The 25,683-nt window shown below is 43.9% G+C and overlaps 1 protein-coding gene across 4 annotated transcripts in view; it reads right to left on the bottom strand.

The window, feature by feature from the left end:
* Positions 1-19,195: 19,195 nt before the first annotated feature.
* The window catches only part of DGCR2 (DiGeorge syndrome critical region gene 2), a 79,309-nt gene continuing 72,821 nt past the window's right edge, over positions 19,196-25,683 (bottom strand). For all 4 annotated transcript variants that reach the window (XM_063454483.1, XM_063454484.1, XM_063454485.1 and 1 more), the window contains 3 exons: positions 24,963-25,115; positions 23,689-23,925; positions 19,196-22,961 (listed from right to left, as the gene is read on the bottom strand). In XM_063454483.1, coding sequence (XP_063310553.1) covers positions 22,705-22,961; positions 23,689-23,925; positions 24,963-25,115 — 647 coding nt within the window. In that variant the 3' untranslated portion in view covers positions 19,196-22,704. The remainder of the gene's footprint in view (positions 22,962-23,688; positions 23,926-24,962; positions 25,116-25,683) is intronic.

Here is a 25,683-nt window from a genome sequence, read left to right as displayed (position 1 = left end):
GTTGCTCAGCTATGTCTGCTGAGTACAAAAATACCCCCGTATGTACCTTTGCCAGGTATATGTGGACATCGGAGGGGCACATTTGGGACACAGCCATTCCATTTTTTTTCAAACTTTGCATTTTTACGCTGTGCCCATGTCCCATTTTAGAGTATTCTACCAGGCTATATAAACCAAATACCCCATAAAGCCATACCATTTCTTAAAGAAGACATCCCAGGGTATTTTAAAAGGCATATTTTGAACCTTAGCGTGGGATCATTTTTCCGCTAGCTTGTACCAGGTGTAGTGGTAATGAGCGTTATTAAATGTATTTTTTAACTTTTTAAAACTTTTTTTACTTTTTAAAACTATTTTTTACATTTTTGTTTTGCTTATTAATTTTTTTAAAGTTTCCTAAACTTTCGTAAAACTTTTTTTTACAGATTTAACATTTTTCTATGCTTTTTTTTTACGTTAACCCCTAACTAGCAGTAAGCAGCACTAACAGTAAATTCCCCATTTTCCCATAACTCTCACCCACCCCAGCTAGCAAAATATTTAATTATACAATATTTAAATTAGTTAATTAAATAAATTTAACCCCTGAGGGTTAAAAAATAAATAAAAGTTAATCGTCAGGGGTTAAAAAAAAATTAGATCACAGTATAATACTGTGATCTGTATTTTGATCACTGTAGGCAGTGATCGACTGGCAGGGAAGGGGTTAATTTTTATTTGGACTGGGTAAAGGGTTTATTTTTTTACATTTTTTACTTAAACGTTATTAAAACTTTTTTTAACTTAATTTTTTAACTTTTTAAAGCTTATTTTTAATTTTTTTTTAACGTTAACCCCTAGTTAGCCTAATACTAAATCCCCCAATTCCCCACTAACTTCCACCCTCCCCAGCTAGCTAAATTTATAACTTTAAAAAATTTAAATTAATTAATAAAATAAATTTAACTCCTGAGGGTTAAAAAAAATAATAATTAACCCTCAGGGGTTAAAAAAAAATCAGATCATAGTAAAATGTAATCCCTGCCAATTGATCACTGTAGTCAGTGATCAATTGGCAGGGAAGGGGTTAATTTTATATTAAAATGGGTAAAGGGGGGGTAAAGGGGGGTGGGATTTTAATTTAACTTTATTGTTTTGTCACCAGGGGGCAGGATCACTGAAGATCCGGCTCCCTGCACTTCACACAGAACCAGGAAGTGCAGGGAGGCGGAGGTGAGTATAGAGAGCACATGTGCCCGCTCTGGCATGCTGTCAGAGCGGGCACATGTACTCTGACAGCCCGATCCGGTGCTCCCGGTCTGCCTCTAATGCAGAGGCAGACCGGAGCACCATTAACCCCACGATCGCCGCGATTGCGGCGATCTGGGGTTAATTTTAACGGGTGACGGACGAGGTCCGTCACTCGTCGTTAAGGCAATCCCCTAAGGGGTTAATGTGTATGTATATTTGTGTATGTAGCAGTCAAACACAAACAACATGCAAACATAGCCCTGCGAACACAAACATTACATACAAAAACGCCCCTGAATTCAAACTCTAAATTTATATACAAACACTTATACACAAATGTACATCCGCATTTAAAAGCCAACACTACATCCAAACCAGGGCCGTTTGAAGGAATTTGGGGGCCCCAAGCAAAACGGACATGGAGGCCCCCACATGCACGCTCAAGGTCTGGGCCCCCCGGCGCCTGCACCCGGGTCCTCTCCCCCCCCCCCTCGAGTCCGCCCACAGGGATGCAGTGTCCCCCCACTCAAATTTTCTCCCTCTCCCCCCTCCCCCCTCCAATTTCCTCCCTCCCTCCCTCTCCCCCACTCACTGAAATGTCCTCCCCCAACTGGCTGTCCCTGACACCCGGCGGGCACGCGAGGGAGCACTCTCCCTGGCTGAGTGCTTCCTCTTCAGCTCCCTCGCGCGCCGCGTACTGATGCCGGAGCCGGAAGATGACATCATCTTCCGGCTCCGGCATCAGTACGGTGCGCGAGGGAGCTGAAGAGGAAGCACTCAGAGGAGAGTGCTCCCTCGCGCGCCCACCGGGTGTCAGCAGGGCCAGCCTCTGGGGGGCCCTGAGGTGACCGGCTGCTGGGCCCCCCAGGAGAAGAGGCTGGCCCAGTGGGTACATACCGGGCCCCCTGTGACCCGGTATGTACCCACTGAATGTGGGGCCCGGACGACCTGAGCAGTCCGGGCCCCCCAGGACCGCATGCCCCTGCCGGCTCTGCTTGGGGCCCCGGGCCAGCTCGGGGCCCCAAGCAGTTGCTTGTTTTGCCTGTCAGGTAGCGACGGGCCTGATCCAAACACGCCACTGCACATAAATGCAGTCATTACATACAAACACATACCTGTATTAAAATGATAAAATGTTATACAAACACCAACTCTACACTCAAAAGCACACCTACTCCTAAATACTGCAATTATTTTATAAAATATTTTACCAGGAAAGATACATTGAGATTTCTCTCGTTTTCAAGTATGTCCTGGGTCCACAAATCATTGCATTGTTACAGTTAGTGTACAATAAAATACAAATACAATATTAATATACAATATATACAAAATTTAACATGGAACAGGTAGGAAATATATAATCAACCATGACAGGTACATTCTGTTTTGAGGTATGTAGAGAGGGATCTCTTAAAGGACTTTAAGCTTAGGGAAGATTTTAATTTGTGCGGGAGGTCGTTCCACAAATGCGGTGCTCTGTAGGAGAAGGAGGATCGGGCTGCTTTCTTTTTATATTGAGGTAGACTAAGTAAAGTGTTGGTACTGGATCGGAGGTTGTAGGAAGTGGGAACAGCTGGGGAAAGCATTGCGTTCAGGTAGGGTGGGAGTTTCCCAGAAAAGCTCTTAAACACAAGGCTGGAAAGATGAAGGGTGCGTCTGGATTCCAGCAACAGCCAGTTTAGTTATTTTAGCATGTCACAATGGTGGGTACATTGTAGCACAAATCGGCAGAACGAGTTATACAATGTGTTGAGTTTATTAATGTAGGATTGCGATGCAGATGCATATACTACATCCCCATAATCAATGATTGGCATCAGCATTTGCTGTACAATCTTTTCCTTTACTGAAGGGCTTAGGCAGGATTTGTTTCTGTACAGGGCACCTAGTTTTGGATAAAGTTTAGATGCAAGCTTTTCTATGTGCAGGCCAAAAGATAGATTGGGGTCTAACATCATACCCAAGTATTTGAAAGAGTGGACTGCGGTCAGTGTGCCATTTGAAATTGTTTTGATGGATAGGTGGGAATTGTGTAATTTGTGTAATTTAGGTACTGTTCCAAAGATCATTGTGACAGTTTTGTCAGTGTTCAGGAACAGTTTGTTTTTTGCGATCCACTTTTCTACCTCTGTAAACTGGTCTTGGAGCACAGCCTCAAGCTGCGGTAGATCGGAATTGCTCGCATAGATTACTTTGTCATCTGCGTACATGTGTACATTTGAGGATTTGCAGACATTAGGCAGATCATTTATAAATAATGAAAATAGTAGGGGGCCGAGAATGGAACCTTGGGGAACACCACACGTGACTGGGAGAGGGAGGGAGTCGCTGTCAGAAATGGACACATATTGCGAGCGTTCCGATACATACGATCGAAACCAGTTTAGCGAATGATCACCAATTCCTGAGTTTTTGAGTTTGTGCAGTAGAATGTCGTGGTCTACTGTGTCAAAGGCCTTAGCAAAATCAAGGAAAATAGCTCCAGTTAGGTCTCCTTGTTCCATGCCAGTTTGGATGTCATTGCAAACTTTTAAGAGGGCAGTTGTAGTGATTCTGGCGAAAGCCCGATTGATCAGGGGTCAGATAGTTTGATTGTTGGTAATACTCACATAGTTGCGTATGGACACATTTTTCTAAGATTTTTGACAATACCGGGAGCAATGATATAGGGCGATAGTTTTTGGGGACTATAGTGTTTCTTTAATGTGAGGTAAATTAGAGATTAGTGCCACGAATAATATACTAGATTGCCTACTTACAACCAGATGAGGATGATGATGGGCTTCAGCTGCCGTCTGGCTCCACTGGTCTAGTGTAGAACAGGCTCTCTGGAGGCGGTTTGTAACTGTGGTCACAAAAATCAATGTTCTGGGAGAACGGGAAGCAGCTCCATTTTTTGAGGGCCATTTACACAGCTCAAGGTCTGGGTCCCAGGGTCCACCTTCATGTTCCACCAATGAGTTTGTTCACAGGGGTAGGGGTGTGTGTGTGGGGGGGGGGGGGGGGGGTCCTGATGTGTGTAAGGAATGCATTGTGTGAATCTGTGTTTGTATGTGTAAGGGCTGCAAGGTGAGTTTGTGTATGTATGGGATGCAGTGTGTGTGTCTGTAAGGCAGTGTTTCCCAACCCAGTCCTCAAGGCACACCTACCAGTCCAGGATTTAAGGATTACCCAGTTTTGTCTAAGGTGTTTTTAGAAAAAAAAGAAAAAACACTTTAGACACAACTGGGTCACCCCTAAATCCTGGACTGGTAGGTGTGCCTTGAGGACTGGGTTGGGAAACACTGCTGTAAGGGATGCACTGAGTGTGTGGAAGGGGTGCATTGTGTGTTGCTGTGTGTAAGGGATGCATTGCTTGTGTATGTGTGTCTGTGTGTAATGCATTGTGTTTTTCTGTGTGCAAGGGGTGCATTGTGTGTGTGTGTGTGTGTGTGTGTGATGGATGTCAATATCTCCCCCTACCCCCGTCAATTTCCTTCTTCTCCCCCCCTCTCCAATTTCCTTCTTCTCCCCCTCCCTCTCATTGCCTTCTCCCCCCCTCCAATTTCCTTCTTCTCCCCCTCCCTCTCATTTCCTTCCTTCTCCCCCTCCAATTTCCTTCCTCCCCCCTCCAATTTCCTTCCTCCCCCCTCCAATTTCCTTCCTCTCCCCCCTCCAATTTCCTTCCTCCCTCCCCCCTCAAGTTTCCTTCCTCCCTCCCCCCTCAAATTTCCTTCCTCTCCCCCTCCCTCAAATTTCCTCCCTTCCTCTCCCTCAAATGTCCTCCCTTCCTCTCCCCCCTCCCTCAAATGTCCTCCCTTCCTCCCCCCCTCAAATTCCTCTCTCCCCCCCTTCGAATTTCCTCCCTCCCTCTCCCCCCCACTCCCTCAAATTTCCTTCCTCCCTCTCCCCCCCACTCCCTCAAATTTCCTCCCTCCCTCTCCCCCCCACTCCCTCAAATTTCCTCCCTCCCTCTCCCCCCCACTCCCTCAAATTTCCTCCCTCCCTCTCCCCCTCCACCCACTCAAATTTCCTCCCTCTCCCCCCCACCCACTCAAATTTTCTCCCTCACCCCCCCACCCACTCAAATTTTCTCCCTCCCCCCACCCACTAAAATTTTCCCTCCCTCCCTCCCCCCACTCAAATTTTCTCCCTCTCCCCCCACTCAAATTTTCTCCCTCTACCCCCTCCCCCCTCCAATTTCCTCCCTCCCTCCCTCTCCCCCACTCACTGAAATGTCCTCCCCCAACTGGCTGTCCCTGACACCCGGCGGGCGCGCGAGGGAGCACTCTCCCTGGCTGAGTGCTTCCTCTTCAGCTCCCTCGCACGCCGCGTACTGATGCCGGAGCCGGAAGATGACGTCATCTTCCGGCTCCGGCATCAGTACGGTGTGCGAGGGAGCTGAAGAGGAAGCACTCAGAGGAGAGTGCTCCCTCGCGCGCCCACCGGGTGTCAGCAGGGCCAGCCTCTGGGGGGCCCTGAGGTGACCGGCTGCTGGGCCCCCCAGGAGAAGAGGCTGGCCCAGTGGGTACATACCGGGCCCCCTGCGACCCGGTATGTACCCACTGAATGTGGGGCCCGGACGACCTGAGCAGTCCGGGCCCCCCAGGACCGCATGCCCCTGCCGGCTCTGCTTGGGGCCCCGGGCCAGCTCGGGATCCCAAGCAGTTGCTTGTTTTGCCTGTCAGGTAGCGACGGGCCTGATCCAAACACGCCACTGCACATAAATGCAGTCATTACATACAAACACATACCTGTATTAAAATGATAAAATGTTATACAAACACCAACTCTACACTCAAAAGCACACCTACTCCTAAATACTGCAATTATTTTATAAAATATTTTACCAGGAAAGATACATTGAGATTTCTCTCGTTTTCAAGTATGTCCTGGGTCCACAAATCATTGCATTGTTACAGTTAGTGTACAATAAAATACAAATACAATATTAATATACAATATATACAAAATTTAACATGGAACAGGTAGGAAATATATAATCAACCATGACAGGTACATTCTGTTTTGAGGTATGTAGAGAGGGATCTCTTAAAGGACTTTAAGCTTAGGGAAGATTTTAATTTGTGCGGGAGGTCGTTCCACAAATGCGGTGCTCTGTAGGAGAAGGAGGATCGGGCTGCTTTCTTTTTATATTGAGGTAGACTAAGTAAAGTGTTGGTACTGGATCGGAGGTTGTAGGAAGTGGGAACAGCTGGGGAAAGCATTGCGTTCAGGTAGGGTGGGAGTTTCCCAGAAAAGCTCTTAAACACAAGGCTGGAAAGATGAAGGGTGCGTCTGGATTCCAGCGACAGCCAGTTTAGTTCTTTTAGCATGTCACAATGGTGGGTACATTGTAGCACAAATCGGCAGAACGAGTTATACAACGTGTTGAGTTTATTAATGTAGGATTGTGATGCAGATGCATATACTACATCCCCATAATCAATGATTGGCATCAGCATTTGCTGTACAATCTTTTCCTTTACTGAAGGGCTTAGGCAGGATTTGTTTCTGTACAGGGCACCTAGTTTTGGATAAAGTTTAGATGCAAGCTTTTCTATGTGCAGGCCAAAAGATAGATTGGGGTCTAACATCATACCCAAGTATTTGAAAGAGTGGACTGCGGTCAGTGTGCCATTTGAAATTGTTTTGATGGATAGGTGGGAATTGTGTAATTTGTGTAATTTAGGTACTGTTCCAAAGATCATTGTGACAGTTTTGTCAGTGTTCAGGAACAGTTTGTTTTTTGCGATCCACTTTTCTACCTCTGTAAACTGGTCTTGGAGCACAGCCTCAAGCTGCGGTAGATCGGAATTGCTCGCATAGATTACTTTGTCATCTGCGTACATGTGTACATTTGAGGATTTGCAGACATTAGGCAGATCATTTATAAATAATGAAAATAGTAGGGGGCCGAGAATGGAACCTTGGGGAACACCACACGTGACTGGGAGAGGGAGGGAGTCGCTGTCAGAAATGGACACATATTGCGAGCGTTCCGATACATACGATCGAAACCAGTTTAGCGAATGATCACCAATTCCTGAGTTTTTGAGTTTGTGCAGTAGAATGTCGTGGTCTACTGTGTCAAAGGCCTTAGCAAAATCAAGGAAAATAGCTCCAGTTACGTCTCCTTGTTCCATGCCAGTTTGGATGTCATTGCAAACTTTTAAGAGGGCAGTTGTAGTGATTCTGGCGAAAGCCCGATTGATCAGGGGTCAGATAGTTTGATTGTTGGTAATACTCACATAGTTGCGTATGGACACATTTTTCTAAGATTTTTGACAATACCGGGAGCAATGATATAGGGCGATAGTTAGAAACCAAAGTAGTGTCACCACTTTTATGGATAGGCACTACTCTTGCAGTCTTCCAAAGTTTGGGTAAGTATCCAGACACCAAGGATTCGTTAATTAGAGTTGCGACGGGTTTAGCAATTTCCGGCGCACTGAGCTTCAACAGCATTGCTGGGATTTTGTTATACTTGGGAGACTTTGCTGAATACAAATATTAGTGTTTCAAAAAAGTAAAACGTATTACAACAATGATATCATCAGTGAAAGTGTGGTTTGTGTGTGAAAAATTCAAAAGAAATCACTTTCACTAAAAATGTCATCGCTGTGATATGTTTTACTGTTTCGAAACACTAATATTTGACTTGTGTTCAGTGAAGTCTCCCGAGTAAAATAGTACCCCCCCCATGTAAAGGTGTTAGGTTGTCATTAGTGATGTCCCGAACAGTTCGCCAGGAACCGTTCGCCGGCGAACATAGCGTGTTCGCAGGCGCGAACACGCGCGATGGGCGGTCCGCCCCCTATTCGTCATGGAGGTGGGAGGGTCTGGGAGGGAGCGTCTGCTGCTGATTGGCTGGAATGTGTCTGCTGACTGTGAGGTACAGGGTCAAAGTTTACTCAATGATGACGAATAGGGGGCGGACCGAACATCGCGCGTGTTGCAACCGCGAACACACTATGTTCGCCGGCGAACGGTTCCCGGCGAACTGTTCGGGACATCACTAGTTGTCATGTAATGTTACAGGATTAAATACAGTGCTAGCAAATTAAATTCTCTGGACGTTCGGCCTGGGTTGTCAGGCAGGTCCATCAAATTGCAAACAATAAAATTACTTAATTATGTAAACATATTACGTAAATATGCACGTAGAATTTAAATATATATAGATATTTTTATATTTGAAGTCTACGTGTATATTTATGAAATTATTTATGTAATTTTGTATACGGATATATATACATTTCATATTATTTATTTATATATACATAGCTACATATACCGGTATATAATTTATATATACCGATATATATACACACGTGTGTAATTTAATTATAAGTGTATTTTTATATTAATATAAAGTTTGACATTATTAGTTTGACATTATGTATGTAAGATATATATACATATATTTTTTTTTTTTTTTTTATATTCTTTATTTTTGAAGTGCAGTGGAGACATACATAGCATAACAGTGACATAGAGGTAAAATGCATTATGAATGGTTACAAGCTTCAAGTATAAGCACAATATGTCAGGAGTAACTGCACACATTTTTGGTTAAGAATGCAAAACATGAGAGGTAAAACAAGCTTGGTGGATATAACATGCCTAGCTGTCTAACAGTTTAGTTAGTCAATATATGTAATCTATTTTGTTTTGTTGTGGCCAGTTTGGAGTAATGACTAGGTAAGCCGTAAGCCCTGAGGCATATTAGTGTAAAAACATGCGACTTGTCAGTGAGTTAGATTGCCCAGGACTAAGCATGGCTAAGTTACACAAGCAGGTAAGCGATAAGCTTTACAGGCTATTGAGTGTATAAGTGCGACATTTATCGGTATGAACTGGCTAGTTTCTCTACGCTTTAAGACAAGCTAGGGATATTAGTGGTGTCCTTTCTGTATGTACCCAAGCTAAACCAAATATGAAAACACTGTTAACAGGCGAATGATTAGGGCGTCAACACTGGCAAAGCATAGGCATCTGTGGTAGCATAATGTGGTGCACACTAGGGCTAAACTAGGAAATTATTGTATAACAAATTTGACAAGGGAAGTCCACAGCTGGTATAAGGGGGCACCAAAGAAGCGGATGTGTGGTCTCCCAACGTTTAGCCCACTCCTATTGTAGGGTAAGTGCTGTCCCGGTCAGGAGAGGCGTTCCAGTCCCATGCCTCGGCGTTCCACCAACCTTGGGCTGTGAGAATGCCTATATTGCCAGTCCCTTTAGGTGCTGCGGTTCGTCCTCTAGGCCCTTTAAGGGGTTGCTTGTGGTCGCTTGTGACGTTGCTTTTCCGAGGCTGTGAGGTGCGTCTAGATGATTTTCCCGGTTGTGACAGAGATTTGGGATGGCTGCTGGGCTTTGCTGGGTGTTTTTGTCGGCTCTGGGTTTGTTTATATGACGTCTGCTGCCTTCCCGGCGACCCTACAGCCGCGTGGCGTCGCCCAGGATGTTCGGGCTGCCCCGTTGGTAGTGGTGAGGTTGGCTCTGGCTGGACTTCAGTAGGCTTGTGCCGGCGTGCGGCTAGTGTGGACCAGAACCTTGCAAACAGGGCATCCAGCTTCTCCTGCAGGGTCGCGACAGGTCGAGTCAGTGAGTAACACGAGGCATCCGCCATCTTGGTCAGGGCAGGCGGGTCGTCCCTAATGTGTATTTGCGGGAGTTCCGCCAGTGAGATTCCATTGCTGGTAGCCAGGATAACCCCCACCGGCTGGGGGGGGGGGAGAGGTCGCATGCTGGTTCTCCCGGTGAGTGCTTGACAGTGGGCTGAGGGATCGGCCGCCTCCCTCTCCCGCGCGGCTAGTAGGCCTCAAACTCCTCTCCGGGATTACTTGCCGCTCACGGTCCGATATGCCACTGGTTCAGGTGCTGGGGGTGTTTCCCGACACTGTGGTGTCCAGGGAGGTAAGTTTTAAGTCTAATGTTTGTGGGTATATCTTCTTGAAGAGCCCATTTGCACGGAGCTCTCTGCATGTGCGACCGTTCCGTGCGGCTGTTAGGCTCCGCCCCCTATATATACATATATATATATATATATATTTATATTTATTTTTATTTTTTTACTGTGACTGCTTTATAACTTTTTTTCACCAGCAGGGAGACTGCCTGTCAGCACAGACAGTTCCCCCTGCAGGCAGATACATGGACACCTATTGCAGCGATGTGACCGCTGTCAGGGTTTCTTTGCTGTTTTAAACAGCAACCCTTTTCTGTTTCAGTGATTGAGTTTTCAGCTGCAATTACTATGAGCTCCTTCTGCTTGTTGCCACAGTTACTCACCTGTGAGTAGTAATGAACCCTGCTGCTAATCAGTTCTGCCTATTTAAGCAGCTAAGCCCAGAACCTCCTTGCCTTTGCGTAGTTTCCTGTTTCCCAGAAGTCTCCTTGTGCCTGGGTTTTCTGTTTGTTCCTGGTTCCTGACTCCGGCCTTGTTCCTGACTCCGCTGCTCTCCGTGCTCCTGATCCCTGGCTTGTCTGACTACCCGCTCTGGTGACTGACCCCTGCTTGATTCCTGGACTTTGCTTTTGTTATTTATTTGTTATTTATCAATAAAGGTGTGTTTGCATCTAGTTCCGTCTCTGTCTGGTTCCTGGTCCCTGATATTACGCAAGGGCCATGAATACAGATGGTACAGGCAAGACACCTATACCTAACCTACTTACCCGGTGGGACCAGCAGAACCACCATTTGGACCAGTATGCCCATCTGGATCCAGTACCCGGCCAGCCTGCGATTGCGGCCGCCTCTGCCTCACTTCCTGTTCTAGCACCGGTTGTAGCCTCCAAACCTGTAGCGGCTAGAAAAATGACTGGGTCTGTCCCGCTCCCTCAGTATTTTGGGGGCAACCCAGCTCAGTGCAGAGAATTTATAAACCAGGTTAAAGGATACCTTGAAATCCTGCCCCAGGCATTTCCTACAGACAGTGACAAAGTTCACTTCATGATTTCTTTGCTGTCTGAAAAGGCCCTAGCTTGGGCAAAACCTCTCTGGGAGGCAGAGAAGCCTATTATTTACAATTACCCTGAATTTGTTGCATCCTTCAAAAGGGTTTTTGATATTCCAGCTCGCTCCACCCCTACTGCCGAACTACTCATGTCTAATACTCAGGGCACAAAATCTATTGTCGAGTATGCCAGTGAATTCCGTACCATGGCAGCAGAAGGTGGCTGGAACAACGAGACTCTCGTGGCTGCCTTTGCACAAGGTCTCTCCGATGTGTTTAAAAATTAGATTGCAGGGGCGGAGCCTAGCTGCCAAGCCGAGTGGACGTGCCAGAACTGAGCTCCTGCACTCTCTGCCTGTTTTCGGGGAATTTACCCAACAAACTCGGCACAGATCCACTCTAATAGGGCACTATGGAACGGGGATTCTCAAGGGGCACCTTTAGACACCCTACTCGAAGGAATACCTACCCGAGATCCCAAGCTACGGTGACCGAGGCCTGCAGAATGGCTGGTAAGGGGGAGACGGCCGCTCTCCTTTCCTCCTACCTGCTCCACGACCACCTCGACGCTCAAACTTCCTAACCCCCCCCCCCCCGGGACCGGTGGGGGATATCCCGGTCCAAGTCACGAACCCAGACCGAGCATATACACATCGTGAGGACACCAGGTCCGGCGACACGTGGCTCAGCAAACATGGCGCCGGAGAATCCGCGGCAACGGCTACTTCAGCCTGCAACCCCTGAGCAGGGCTCAGACCGCGGCACAGACTATTGCAGCGTCTGGATGCCCTATTCCACAATTTCTGGGAGAAGCTCCAGCAACGCGCATGGTGCGCTAAAGCAACAAGTAAGAAGAGCTCTGGGCGGCCGGGTGAGAGGGGGACTCCCTCGGGCGCAGCACCGGACCGTAAGCCGACACTCACCTACCCTAGCCCACCCGGGCGGAAGGCCAGGAGGGCTAAGACCCGCAAGCGTCGGCCACAAGGGCGGACTCTCAAGCGGCAACCAAACGGCAGACCTACCGCCATCCCCACGAGGGGGAGACACTCGGGCAATAGATGCCACCGAGTCTCAGGCCAGAAGACGCATGCCAACACACCTGCCTGGGGCAAGAGGGACACCCCCGCCCCCGCCAGAGCGGCAGCACCTTGGCTTACTTCTGCATGCTCCCACACCCAGCGACGCTCAGGAATTGGATGACAAGCCCGGAGGGGAGGCAGTGGCAGTCTGGAGATGGAGCCTCACTCAGGAGGACTAAACTGCTTAAGAGTTGCATGGACTTGCTTCTACTTTTTGGGACTATCTGTAATGTATCGCCACACCATACACCAACTCCCATCACACCACTATGCAACACGTTAACATCTTACTATAATGAACGTGCACTCATCTAGAAACGCACAAGTGCTAATTACCTTCAGTGCACTCATTCCTCCTGAGTCATGCTATTGCTTTACTACAAGGCAACTTAGAGCTCTATGTCTATACACTCTGGCACTCAGTGGCTTTGTACTCCTACTCCTACGACCTACTATAAAGCAATAGGCACACATAAATCTGCCATGTTCATATTTTACCTGTGTATCCTTTAACTGTTTAAACTTGTACTATACATTTGATATGCAACACATTAGGACAGCTCCTAGATAAGCAAGGGTTACGACTAGCATATTTTAGCAAGCCTCTAATGTGCATCCCTGTTTAAAGCTGTTAAACCTAATTAGCTCCTGACTTTAACCACAATGTCTATCATACCCTTACGCAACTGTAAACTTGATTGAAACTAATGTTGGAGACATGTTTATTTAGCCTGATTCATTTTAAAAATTGTGCTGTCAATATTCACCATGACACTGTTTATTCTATGTTATGCCATCACCTTATATCTGCTGTCGTGGCGATATAAGAATGTTTGTCAATCTGAGCACTACAAAAATAAAGAATTAAAAAAAAAAAATGAGATTGCAGCCAGAGAATTACCTAAAGATCTCGAGGAACTGATATCATTTGTCACCCTCATTGACATCAGACTCCGAGAGAGATCCTCATCCAGGGAGCGCCTGCGGAGGCCTCTTGTAAATTTGGCACCGAGCTTTTCTTGCCCACCCGAACCTCCCTCACCTCACATGCCTCCTGGTCCTGAGTCCTCTGTCTGTGTGGAGCCAAGGCGGTTAGGCTTCTCACGCCTCTCGGTCGAGGAGAGAGCCTTTAGGAGGAGGGAGGGTCTGTGCCTATACTGCGGACACCACGGTCACGTGTTAAAGTTTTGCCCGATTCGTCCGGCAAAGGGCCCGCACCCAAGATACTGTCAGGGGAAGATCTTGGGTGGTCTTTCTGCAGACCCAGAGATATGTGTGCGCAAACCCTTGGTGCCTATTATCCTCTCCTGGCCTGATTCATCCATTAAAACCTGGGCATTTCTTGATTCTGGGGCCGCAGGCTTGTTTATAGATTGTGCATTTGCATCAAAGCACTCTATACCCTTACATTCTCGCAACTTTCCACTAGCCTTCGATGGCAGACCAATACAGCCAACCCACGTGACCCAAGAAACCGAGCCCCAGGCATCCGTGCGGGTATTTCTCGAGGAAATTGAACCCGGCGGAATGCAATTACCAGATTGGTGATAGAGAACTTCTAGCCATAATTCTAGCTCTCAAAGAATGGAGGCACCTTCTTGAGGGTACTTCAGTGCCAATCCTCATCCTCACAGACCACAAGAATCTTACATATCTTTCCGAAGCTAAGCGGCTTTCCCCCCGGCAAGCTAGATGGGCTCTATTCCTATCAAGATTCAATTATGTGTTTTTCTTACTTGCCCGGTACTAAAAACATTTGGGCTGATGCCTTGTCTCGACAGTTCTCCCCTCCATCTAGAGAGGAGATAACCACTACTCCTGTGATTCCTCCGGACCATATACTGGCAACCATCCGTACTAACCTCACCTCACCCCTAGGCGAGGAGATTCTGGCTGCACAAAGTAATGCTCCTCCAGAGAAACCTTATGGCCGTTGTTTTGTACCTATTAACCTCCGTACGAAACTATTGAGTACATACCACGACCCCAAAGCAGCTGGACATCCAGGCAAAAACCAGTTAATCTGGTCCGTCTCCCGGCAATTTTGGTGGCCTAGTCTCCGTTCGGATGTCACCGCTTTTGTAGCTGCCTGTCCTGTGTGCGCTCAAAATAAAACCCCACGACGCCCTCCAGTGGGTCTCCTGCAAACCATACCTAATGGTGAACGACCCTGGACCCACTTGTCCATGGATTTTATCGTAGATCTTCCAGTCTCCCGTGGCAATACAGTTGTTCTCATGGTTGTTGACCGATTCTCGAAGATGTCACATTGCATTCCCTTGAAAAAACTACCAACTTCCCAGGAACTTGCAACAATTTTTGCTCGGGAGGTGTTTCGTTTGCATGGGTTACCCAAAGTGATAGTCTCAGATAGGGGTAGCCAGTTCGTGTCCAGATTTTGGAGAGCTTTTTGTACGCAAATGGGAGTTCAGCTTTCCTTCTCCTCGGCCTACCACCCGCAATCCAATGGTGCAGCGGAACGAGCCAACCAAACACTGGAACGTTGCTACATTTCTGACCACCAGAACAACTGGTCTGATCTGCTACCCTGGGCGGAGTTTGCCCACAATAGTGCGATTAATGCCTCCTCCCGGCTATCCCCATTCTTGGCAAACTATGGGTTTCAACCGTCCATGTTGCCTGATACGTTCTTGCCACAGGGGATACCGGCATTGGAGGAACATCTCAGGGAACTCCGTTCCACTTGGGTGCAGGTTCAGAATTCTTTGCAACGCGCAATGCAGAACTACAAACTCCAGGCCGACCGCAGACGCCTTCCTGCACCTACCTATCAGGTCGGAGAGAGGGTCTGGCTGTCTTCCCGCAACCTACGCCTCCGTGTTCCCTCACAAAAACTGGCACCCCGATACGTTGGGCCATTTCGTATACTTCGAAGGGTTAACCCTGTAGCTTACGCACTTGACCTTCCTGCTAACATGCGCATCTCAAATGTTTTCCATGTTTCCCTCTTGAAACCGTTGGTTTGTAATCGCTACACCACCTGAGTGCCACGTCCACGTCCTGTTCTGATTGACAATCATGAGGAATATGAAATACGCAGCATCATTGACTCACGGGTCTTCAGAGGACAGATCCAATACTTGGTGCACTGGAAAGGATACGGTCCAGAGGAACGCTCCTGGGTTCCAGCCTCTGATGTCCATGCACCATCCCTCCTTCGTTCCTATCACGCCCGCTTCCCCATGAAGCCCGGACCCACCAACAGAGATGGGGGGAGTCGTTGAGGGGGAGGTACTGTCAGGGTTTCTTTGCTGTTTTAAACAGCAACCCTTTTCTGTTTCAGTGATTGAGTTTTCAGCTGCAATTACTATGAGCTCCTTCTGCTTGCTGCCACGGTTACTCACCTGTGAGTAGTAATCAACCCTGCTGCTAATCAGTTCTGCCTATTTAAGCAGCTAAGCCCAGAACCTCCTTGCCCTTGCGTGGTTTCCTGTTTCCCAGAAGTCTCCTTGTTCCTGGGTTTCCTGTTTGTTCCTGGTTCCTGACTCCGGCCTTGTTCCTGACTCCGCTGCTCTCCGTGCTCCTGATCCCTGGCTTGTCTGACTACCCGCTCTGGTGACTGACCCCTGCTTGATTCCTGGACTTTGCTTTTGTTATTTATCAATAAAGGTGTGTTTGCATCTAGTTCCGTCTCTGTCTGGTTCCTGGTCCCTGACAACCGCTCTGTTAGAGCGATCTCATGGCCGCGGGGTCCTAATTCACAGAGGGGAGACTGCCTGGGCTGCAGGCAGTCTCTCCACACTGGGAGAAATGGCGATCGCCGCCAGGGGAACGACAGCGACTGGGTGAGTAAATATTTCAGTTATGATGGTTCAGGACCGTCACTGGTCCTCAAGGGGATTTTTACGATGATGGTTCTGAACCGTTACTGAGTTGTAGTGGAACGCAGGAGGAGAGAGCAGTGTAACGCACGCAGCACTTTACACTAACTGACATCTATCTTTCAGTATGCAGTATGTTGGCCGAACTTGTAGAAAATTAAAAGAACGTATTTTTAATATAAAAAGTAATAATAAAAAAAAAAAAACATAGTCCCCATCTATTGCCATACATGTGCCAAATTTAGTTGGAAAGCTTTTTATTTTATAGGTTCAGAAAAAATAGAGATGTATTGGGTTAGCACAGCGTGAAACGTATTGGATAAACACGCTAAAATGCCTCCAACAAAGGGGGTTAAATGTAGATATAGAGCTCTGGTGCTTTCTGGAGTAAGCCTGCTTAATGCCAGTTGTTCTTTACTTCTGTGTAAATAAATTAATTTTGTATTGCACTTTTATTATCTAGTCACCTTATTTGGTTGCATTTTAACTTACACATGATTGAGACCCACAACATCCTAATCCAAGAATTAAGAAGACATACATCTAAAGATTTATGAAGGCTCATTATCTGATTTCAAAGTGTGAGTGACCCTTTGGCACTACAATACTTACCCTATTGGGTCCCACAGTGTTGCCCTATGTTCTATTACTTCTGTCTCCCTTAAATGGATTCACCCTACATATTGTATTTACATTGATTAAAGATTTGAGGAGATCTTCGGGTTACTCCATTGCTAGAAGTGAAGTTTAGTGTTTTTCTATGCACTTTAGCTCACTTAAGCACTTTATTATCTCAAACTAATGAAATTCTACTTATATGCACTGTATTTGATTGAAGCACTTTAAAGTGTGATATTGTGGAAAAAAAAATGTGTATTATATCTATCTTTCAACCGGCCGGAGTGAAAGACTGTGACAGTCACTAACAGCCTCTCAGCACAGCATTCTCACGTTATTATCGGCCGATATTCTGTATTTTCAGCAATATCGGTATAGGCCAATTTAGATATCGAGATTGCTGATAATACATACCAGGACCGCCGGGCCCATTACAAGCCCGGCGGTCCTGGGGGGGGCGGCAGCAAGCTGTTACTCACCTCCCAGCAGCTCCCATGTCAAATCTTGCAGGTTACCATGGCAACGCTGCGCGGCACGCAGACTGCAAGATTTACACTGGGAGTTGAAGGAAAGTTAACAGCTTGCTGCCAGCACCCCCATTGCTCAGCCAATGCCACTGGACCACCAGGGAATGTCATAGCGCCCCCCCCCCCCCCCCTCCTTGGACAGGTAACAAGCAGGGAGGGTGGACCAAAAAAATAAATAAAACATTATTAAAATAAAAAATGCCTCCCCTCCCACCCATATTACACAAATTACATTCCTTCACAAACACACACACTCTGCATTCACTATATACACACACAACACAAACACACGCTGCATTCACTATACATACACTACACAAACACATGCTGCATTTACTATAAACACACACTACACAAACAAACTGCATTCATTATATACACACACACACTACACAAACACGCTGCATTTACTATAAACACACACACACACACACACACACACTACACAAACACGCTGCATTTACTATAAACACACACTACACAAATACACACTGCATTCACTATAAACACACTACACAAACACTGCATTCACTTTACGCACACTGCACACAGTGTGTAGTGTGTGTATAGTGAATGCAGTGTGTGTAGTGTGCAAAAAGTAAATGCTGTGTGTAATGTGTAAAGTGAATGCAGTGTTTTTGTTTATAGTGCATGCAGTGTGTGTTTGTGTAGTTTGTGTTTATAGTGAATGCAGTGTGTTTGTTTATAGTGAATGCAGTGTGTTTGTGTAGTGTGTGTTTATAGTGAATGCAGCGTGTGTTTGTGTAGTGTGTATAGTGAGTGCAGTGGGTGTTTGTGTAGTGTGTGTATAGTGAATGCAAACACCCACTCATTCACTATACACACTACACAAACACACACAGCTACCCTGTCTAGACACACTGCATCCACTGGATGTGGCATGTATATTTTGTGCATTTACCTTTAGAAATAGTTTATTTTTTCAAAATGGTAAATGTACAGAATATCGGCAAGTTATCGGCTATCGGCCTGAAAGTTCACAGGTTATAGGTATCGGTATCGGTATCGGCCCTAAAAAAACAATATCGGTCGATCCCTAGATTTTACTACTGTATTCATTGCCCACAATCTGTTCTATCCTCTACTTTGCACTTTATTGCCATATCCTGTATAGCTCCTCTCCCTACCCAGTGTTTCCCAGGACGGTACTATACCATTGTACCACCAACGTTTTTACAAATTTTACTCTATGACTGTAGAATTTAAAAACATTTTTAAAAATGGCGACACGTTTGCCTTAGTTGACTCATAGTTTGCAATCATATGGGCTACAGTCACACCCAAATCCAACATTATTACTTTTGAAGCACAGTAGAAGCAAGCCACAATCAGAAACGGAAAAACACAGCAGTTACTATGCTCAATCACAGACCACGTTTTACATAATAGTTTTATTTTGGCATCAGAATGAAATGTTTCTCACGGTAACATGAGGAAAAGAAAGCCAGTAGATTTAGTGTAAAGTCAAACTAAAATGAACAAAACAAAAAATATGAAATTAAAATTCACAGGTCCTGAAAGATACAGCATCAAGTTTAAATCTCTACATGAAATCCGAGTATGTACATACAGCTACAGGTAAGATTAAGTCACAAAGATTGGGGATTGGCAGAGAAACAGCAGTCATGTCAAGAACACAAGTGTTTGCAAATTTTGGGACCAGAGTAGATGCCTGCAATACATTTTTAACACCTTAAAGGACCAAACTTCTGGAATAAAGGGGAATCATGACATGTCACACACGTCATGTGTCCTTAAGGGGTTAAAGCCTTTTGTTGGCAAAGTCATTAATGCATTAGTGATAGGACAATAGATTACAGAGTTCTCTAAATTACCTAGAAAGTCAAACCGGGGCAATACATTTAGGAATATATGCACTAAATTGTGACAATGATAATGCTCCAATACTGTTAGGGAATTTTGACATCAAACAGGCATTTTTAAAGGATAATGACATGCTGGCTTTAATGCACTTGTGTATAACCATTTCAGGCTTAAATTAGTAGGCCATAGATTATATTTACTGTTAAAAACATTTTTTAACTAGATATAGGCGAGTATTCCATTACACAAGTTGTGCCCGCTAAAGAAATGGGGAAAAAAAAAAAGAAATCTTGATCCATGATGGAAATATACATACAATACAGATGCTCACCAATCTGTCATTTGAATTAATGGGGTCATTATTTTGGTATTTTCATAAATTATTAAGAAGAAAATATAAGTGTGTGTTTGTGTGTGTGTGTGTGTGTGTGTGAGGGGGGGGGGGGTGGGAAGGGGGCAAAAAACACAAACAGATTCACAAGAAATTTCCTTATCCCTATTTCTTAACCACACATCTGAAAAAAACAAAGACTCTGTATTTAAATGAAAGTGGATACTTAGCTCTCTCAAATGTTTGAATATGACAGCAGGTCAATACAGATGGATAAAAACTCTAGATTTATGGAGGTAGGCACAATACAATATTTCCCAGGCTTTCACTTTAACTGTCCTGCAGCAGTGTATAGAAACAAGCATTCAGATACAGACAGTTAAAATAAAAATCCCTGTAAGAAGTAAAGTGCCTTAAAACTTTTTGCAAACATGTCCTCATGTTACGGTTTTTAGATAGCTTTCGATTAACATAGCCAAGTTAATAATCTTCTACCTCACTATCAGAGATATGAATACAGTAGTTGAAATATCCTAAAATAAAAGGTCTTTTGGAGGGGTTCAGAGGAAATATTTAAAGGACAATGCTGTACACCATAACAAAAGAAACCCAAATCTGCACAAAGCTGTAGATCAAACGGTTTTCATAATCTTTCCATCCAACTCTAAAAACTTTAGAATACAAACAGAATTTGATATAAAAAATAAAGTTTGAATGACCATAATAATAGAGCTAGAGTTTTAGCATAAATCAAAATTAATTAACTTTAGAAGTTACTGAGGTGATGTTTCTTATCTCTATTAGATCACAATTTTAAATTTTTCCATTTACAATAAAGAGGTACATCTCCTAAAACTGGGAGTGCAGGTCACCCGGTGTCTATTGCCTTATATTTTCTTTAACTGTGCTTTTAATACTTGAAAACTCCATTCTCACACACTGCGTTTTCCTGTGTATCCACTTAGAGCACAGCACAGTTTCTATATCAATATGAATTCTGCACTAGCAATGACCATATAAGAATAGGTTATAAAAAAACATCATAAAATAAAATAATATGTAAGGAAGATAGAAATAGGATTTGTGTTTTTTTTTATTTTTTAGATTTATCTTATGCAAAGCTTGCTTTCTTTATAATAGTTTATGGGTTAAAGGTTTGTGTGTGCTCATGGTAAAGCCTGATAAGTATACACTGATCAGGTTACTTGCAGTTGGAATGTTATCATATATTACTAAAATGGCAACACCAGAAGCAGATAAGCAATCAGTGAAACCATATTACTCGCATTTAATTTGAGATGGAGCTATAATCCCCCAACATTTACATTTTAACCACCCAACTGTTCAATGGTTTCTGAAGAGAAATTTATACACACATACCAAGTTTTCCTAAAAAGAAAAGACAATGATATCACTTTAAAAATTTACTGTATGTAAACTTTGTTAAGACTTCAAGGCAAAAAAAAACATCTACTCAAAATTAACTCTAAACATTAGTCTATTTACAAAATCAAATTACACATTGGCCATAGGAATATAATTTTTATCCTATGCATGGATTTTCTGCAAATTTTCTAAAATGAATGCCTATTGGAAAATGAAAAAATGCACATAGACTCTGCAAACATATATATTGCTGGTAAGTCTTTGCCCAGAGTATCTTATAACATGCTTCCTCTAAACCACTTTCCCTTTTATTTCTTATATGATCTGCAGTGCCACACTCAAACATCCCATATAGTGAGGGTTAACCATCACCCTGCTTTTGTATTTAGTACGCAGACACAGCTGGTTTTCACCTGTGCAAGGCCTGCATGGGGATGCTAAATTGAGGTGCATAAAGTCTATTCAGAGCTGGAGGGCACATATAAAATATGGAGTCTTCTCTACCTTCAAGAAAGAGCTTAAATAATAACAGTTCCTGGTCCCAATAGTAGAGATTATCTACAACTCACAAATTCTAGATCAAAATCCACCTACTCAGCACACATACTAATAATGGTCTCACAATGGTCAAACAATGTCCAGGGAAGAAAGGAGGCAAGGGGAGAAAAGGGCAGTACACAATACTCCTTAACTGTGAAAGATTCAACAGCGCAGACTAAGAGCAAACTTTTAATGTCCACACAAGAGAGTCTATATTAATGATATTCCTGATGATTGTTTTCTTCATTAAATCCTGCTGGAGCTAAATTTTCAGTATTGTAGAGGGTTCCACTGCAACATGTCTTGCTTGATTATTGCATGTTACATACCTCAGGAAAACTAAAAAAAGCAAAATACAGTCCCAAATATTGTACAAAAAGATATGAGAGACATTGCGCCCCCCCCCCCCCCTCCCCACACACACTTTTTTTCCCCTAAAGCTCGCTCTCACTTACACACACACACACACACATTCTCTCTCTCTAAGGGGGAATGGAGAAAGTGCAGCACTTGAAAAGTAGTATTTACATGATATAAATCACTTCCTTTTATTTCAAGACAAGGTGAGACATGTCTGTTAAAACACCTTTGCTGCCAGTAGAGCTTTGCAACTTGGTGTAGACAACGTGGGTAAGGAAAGGGTAATAAAGAAAAAAATATTAGTCTAGGCTAAGCATGTGTGTGTTTTATGGAAGCTTGTCAGAAAGTGGTTAGTGTTTCATTTCCCTTCAAAAAGGTTCAGTAATCATTATAGCAGTCACTATTTATGTGCTACTCCCAAGACCAGCCAAGGATGATAGTGCTGGCTTTTTTCTTCTTCTTCTTCTTCTTCACAAAATGTAAGGAGAACAGTTACTGGATGATGTGCCATCTGAGCAGACTTCACTCAGTGGAGCTTTGCTATTCCCATAGCCTTTACATCTCCTAGAGGTTCAGCCAATGGCAGCATTGTTGATGGCAAGGTTTCATCAGTGGTCAAGGAACAAAGCTAGCTCGCTCACACACACACACACACACACACATATCATCTCTCTTTAAGGGGGAATGGAGAAAGTGCAGAGCTCGAAATGTATTATTTACATGATATAAATCATTTTCATTTCAAGACAAGGCGAGACTTGCCTGTTAACCACCTGAGCTGCCAGAGGAGCTTTGCAACTGGCGCAGACACCTTAGGTAGCAAAAGGGCAATAAAGAAAAATATTAGTTTAGGCTAAGAATGTGAGTTTTAGACGCTTGTCTGAAAATGGTCAGTGTTTCACATCCCTTCAGGAGGGCAGTTAGCTTTATAGTGGTCACTGGTTACGTGCTGCTCCTAGGAGCAGTCAAGTCTAGTTGTGTTGTGTTTTTGTTTTGTTTGTTTTTTTACACAACAGTGTTGAGAGAACAGCTGCTGGGTGACAGACACCTTTGACCATCACTAGAGAAAGCTTCACTCTGGAGGGTATTGGGTGGAACCAGCAGGGAGGTGCTGCCATCTTCAGAGTCTTCTGCATCACCTGGAGGCTGAACAAGTGGTACTGTCTGAGGCAGTGGTTCCTCAGTGGTTTGGGGCGATGAGGCATTACTGCTGCTTGCAGTGGAAAGCTGTCCCAGAACTGCAGACTGATGAGTCACTTGGTCTGTTTGGAGAGGTTAAAAAAAAAAAAAAAATCCAAACGTTAATTAAGATGAACAAATTACAGATGTAGGTTAGTATAAGAGAGAGGGAAAAAGTATGTACAATGCACCCTAGGAACACGTAAAAGATACACATGTGCAGGAAGAAAGGAAAAACAAAAGAAAAGTGAAAAGTTGACATGTGGAGGAAGAGAAAGTCACGTAGGAAGACCAAGGACTAATGACATGTGAAAGAAGGGAGCATGTGGCTTTTATCACAGCTGTCTGGAGAACCTTTTTGCAGTAGAAATTACATTCTAACACAAGTGCAATCCCTTCTTTGTATATATTGATATTTTTTCCCACAAACATGTCTTAATTATGATGTGTTGTTGCACAGCCCAAATCCACTGAATACGTTACATCAAAAGCAATGTGTGATCAGCGTCTTGAAATCAACTTTTATTCAAGCTGTAGCATTCATTTTTAGTAAATGAATAATCAACCAAAAAAAAAAAAAATACCAAATGGGATATGGATGCGGGAGAGGAAACACAAGCTTCCCCTTGCAGGCTCTGAGTGAGCACTAATGACAAATGTAAACTATGCACAGAATTTACATTAGGCATGATGAACAGACCAATACTACTTCATTAAGCTAAAATAGTTTGTGCTTAGAGTATTCCTTTAAGCTGGGGGCCGTCTGCTATGAGAGCAGGTTATCTGCATGCTGAGAGAAATTCAACTTACCAGGTGTTGAGCACAAAATGATATCTGGGCTAATTGATGCTTCATAGGGAGGAGGAGGATCATCTGGATGTTGGATGTCAGAGTACTTGTAAGCTGTATAGGGAGGAGGTGGCTCATGAAAGTGGAAGGCTCCACCCTCACCATCATCTGACAGGTGAAGAGGTGTGAGACCAGTGCCAAATCCATCAGGTCCATAGTCAAATCCTGGCATCCTCCGGCCCAGGTTGAAGTGATGAACTACAATGTGGAGCAATGGGATGTTAGTCATGTAGGATCAGATAGCTAAGCCAGTGTGTGTAAAAAACAACAAAAAAGTAAAACCCACACCATTAAAATGGTGTATTATACAGAACAAAACGGCAGTATCAAAAGACGTGTCAAAACTATAAAATACTACAAAAGATTGTAAAGGCCACTAAATTAAGATGATTAGGTACTAACTTTATTTCCTAAATTGGCTAAACCTTTAAGGATATTTATTGGTAAAGCTAAACTAGAGCAAATGGTAGATAATTAGAAAAGCATTTGTTTGAAGTTATACAATAGAAAACATTACTAGAGGGACTGTGGATTTTGAGGTTCATTACTCAAGTGGGGATTAAATATATTTTAATTTATATTTATTTTATAAGAATATATACAATTACTTAATTTCTGAAGTTGTATTTGGCTGTTAAATGAACATTTCATGCATCATAACCACTAGAGCCCACAGTAGTGGTTGTGGTGTCTTCCCAGGTTAAGTTGTAAAACTGAGCAGTTTGACAACTTACCTGGGGTCCACTGGGCACAACCTCCTGAGCTGGAAACTCTTGCAAGCTGACCATGGCCTGGCATACTCCAGGTAAGTAATTAAAACCAGTAACTCTACATCACTCTATATCTTTCATGGAACCAATGACAAGTGTAAAATGTAGGCAATAAATGGATTCCCATGGTCATATGTTCTGAAGAAAGGGCACGATTCTGATTATCACATTCAATATGAGGCAAATAATTTTAAAAATGCTCGGCCAGCTAAGCGTAAATGGAAATGTACATTTTTTTTTTTTTATTTTTTTTTTTAAATTCCATTCTTTACTTTTACTTTTGGATGACTGTCATGACACTGATATCACATACAGCAATAGTTATATATTTGCATAGCACCATTGCTAATATGGGAAATGTTAATTGAAGATAAGCAGTTACTGCACTTTAGACAATTAAGTGTCATGAAGAACAAAACAGGGACAAAAAAAAGTATTAGAAGGATATGGATAAAGCGTTCTTACGGTTTGCTCCAATTAGAGACTCTATGCGTTCCCTGCGCCTCTGTCTCAGACGATGCACCATGAAAAGCAGAAGTGAGAGTATAAGAAAGGAGGAGATGCAACTCACGATCAGGCGCATGCCACTTGCCATGGAATCAAACAGGCTGTTTCCATCTACAAAACAAAATAAAATGAAGCAGTTATTGTGCAAATATTCTGTTACTGTTTCTGTATATTCAAATTGGTCTTAAAGTCTAGTGCTCTTGTTCGCAAATAATTAAATCTTTTCTGCCATAAAAACACAACGATATCAGTTTCACACTGCACAGAATATGTCCGACTCTTCACCCCTCCAGACTGAAAGCAATGCTTTGGTCTGCAGAACTCTTGAGGCTGCCTCCATTTCTGTACTGGCCAGTTAATAGACAGGTATATAAATATATACAATACTGAGATTTAGGTAGGCGTGGAATAAATGTACACTTTGCCTTAAAAAAAATTACTTCTTCACACTTGCCTAATATATGGCATGGCTAGTACAGCAGAACTTTAAAATGTTGACTAAATATATGCTGTCTTATGCTTTGTGCTTTAACTGAGATTGCAAGCAATCTCCGATTTTATTTTATAGGGATGAGTGGGGCACGCTAAGGACTTGGGGGGGGGGCATTTTTTTTTTTTTTTTAAATGAATATCACCGCCACTTCCATTTTCAACCCCTCACTCACCAGCAATGAGTGAC

Source organism: Pelobates fuscus, chromosome 5, assembly GCF_036172605.1.
Source record: "Pelobates fuscus isolate aPelFus1 chromosome 5, aPelFus1.pri, whole genome shotgun sequence".
NCBI lineage: Eukaryota > Metazoa > Chordata > Amphibia > Anura > Pelobatidae > Pelobates > Pelobates fuscus.
Note: the sequence above shows the minus strand (reverse complement) of the source record. Positions and strands in the feature narration are given on the sequence as shown.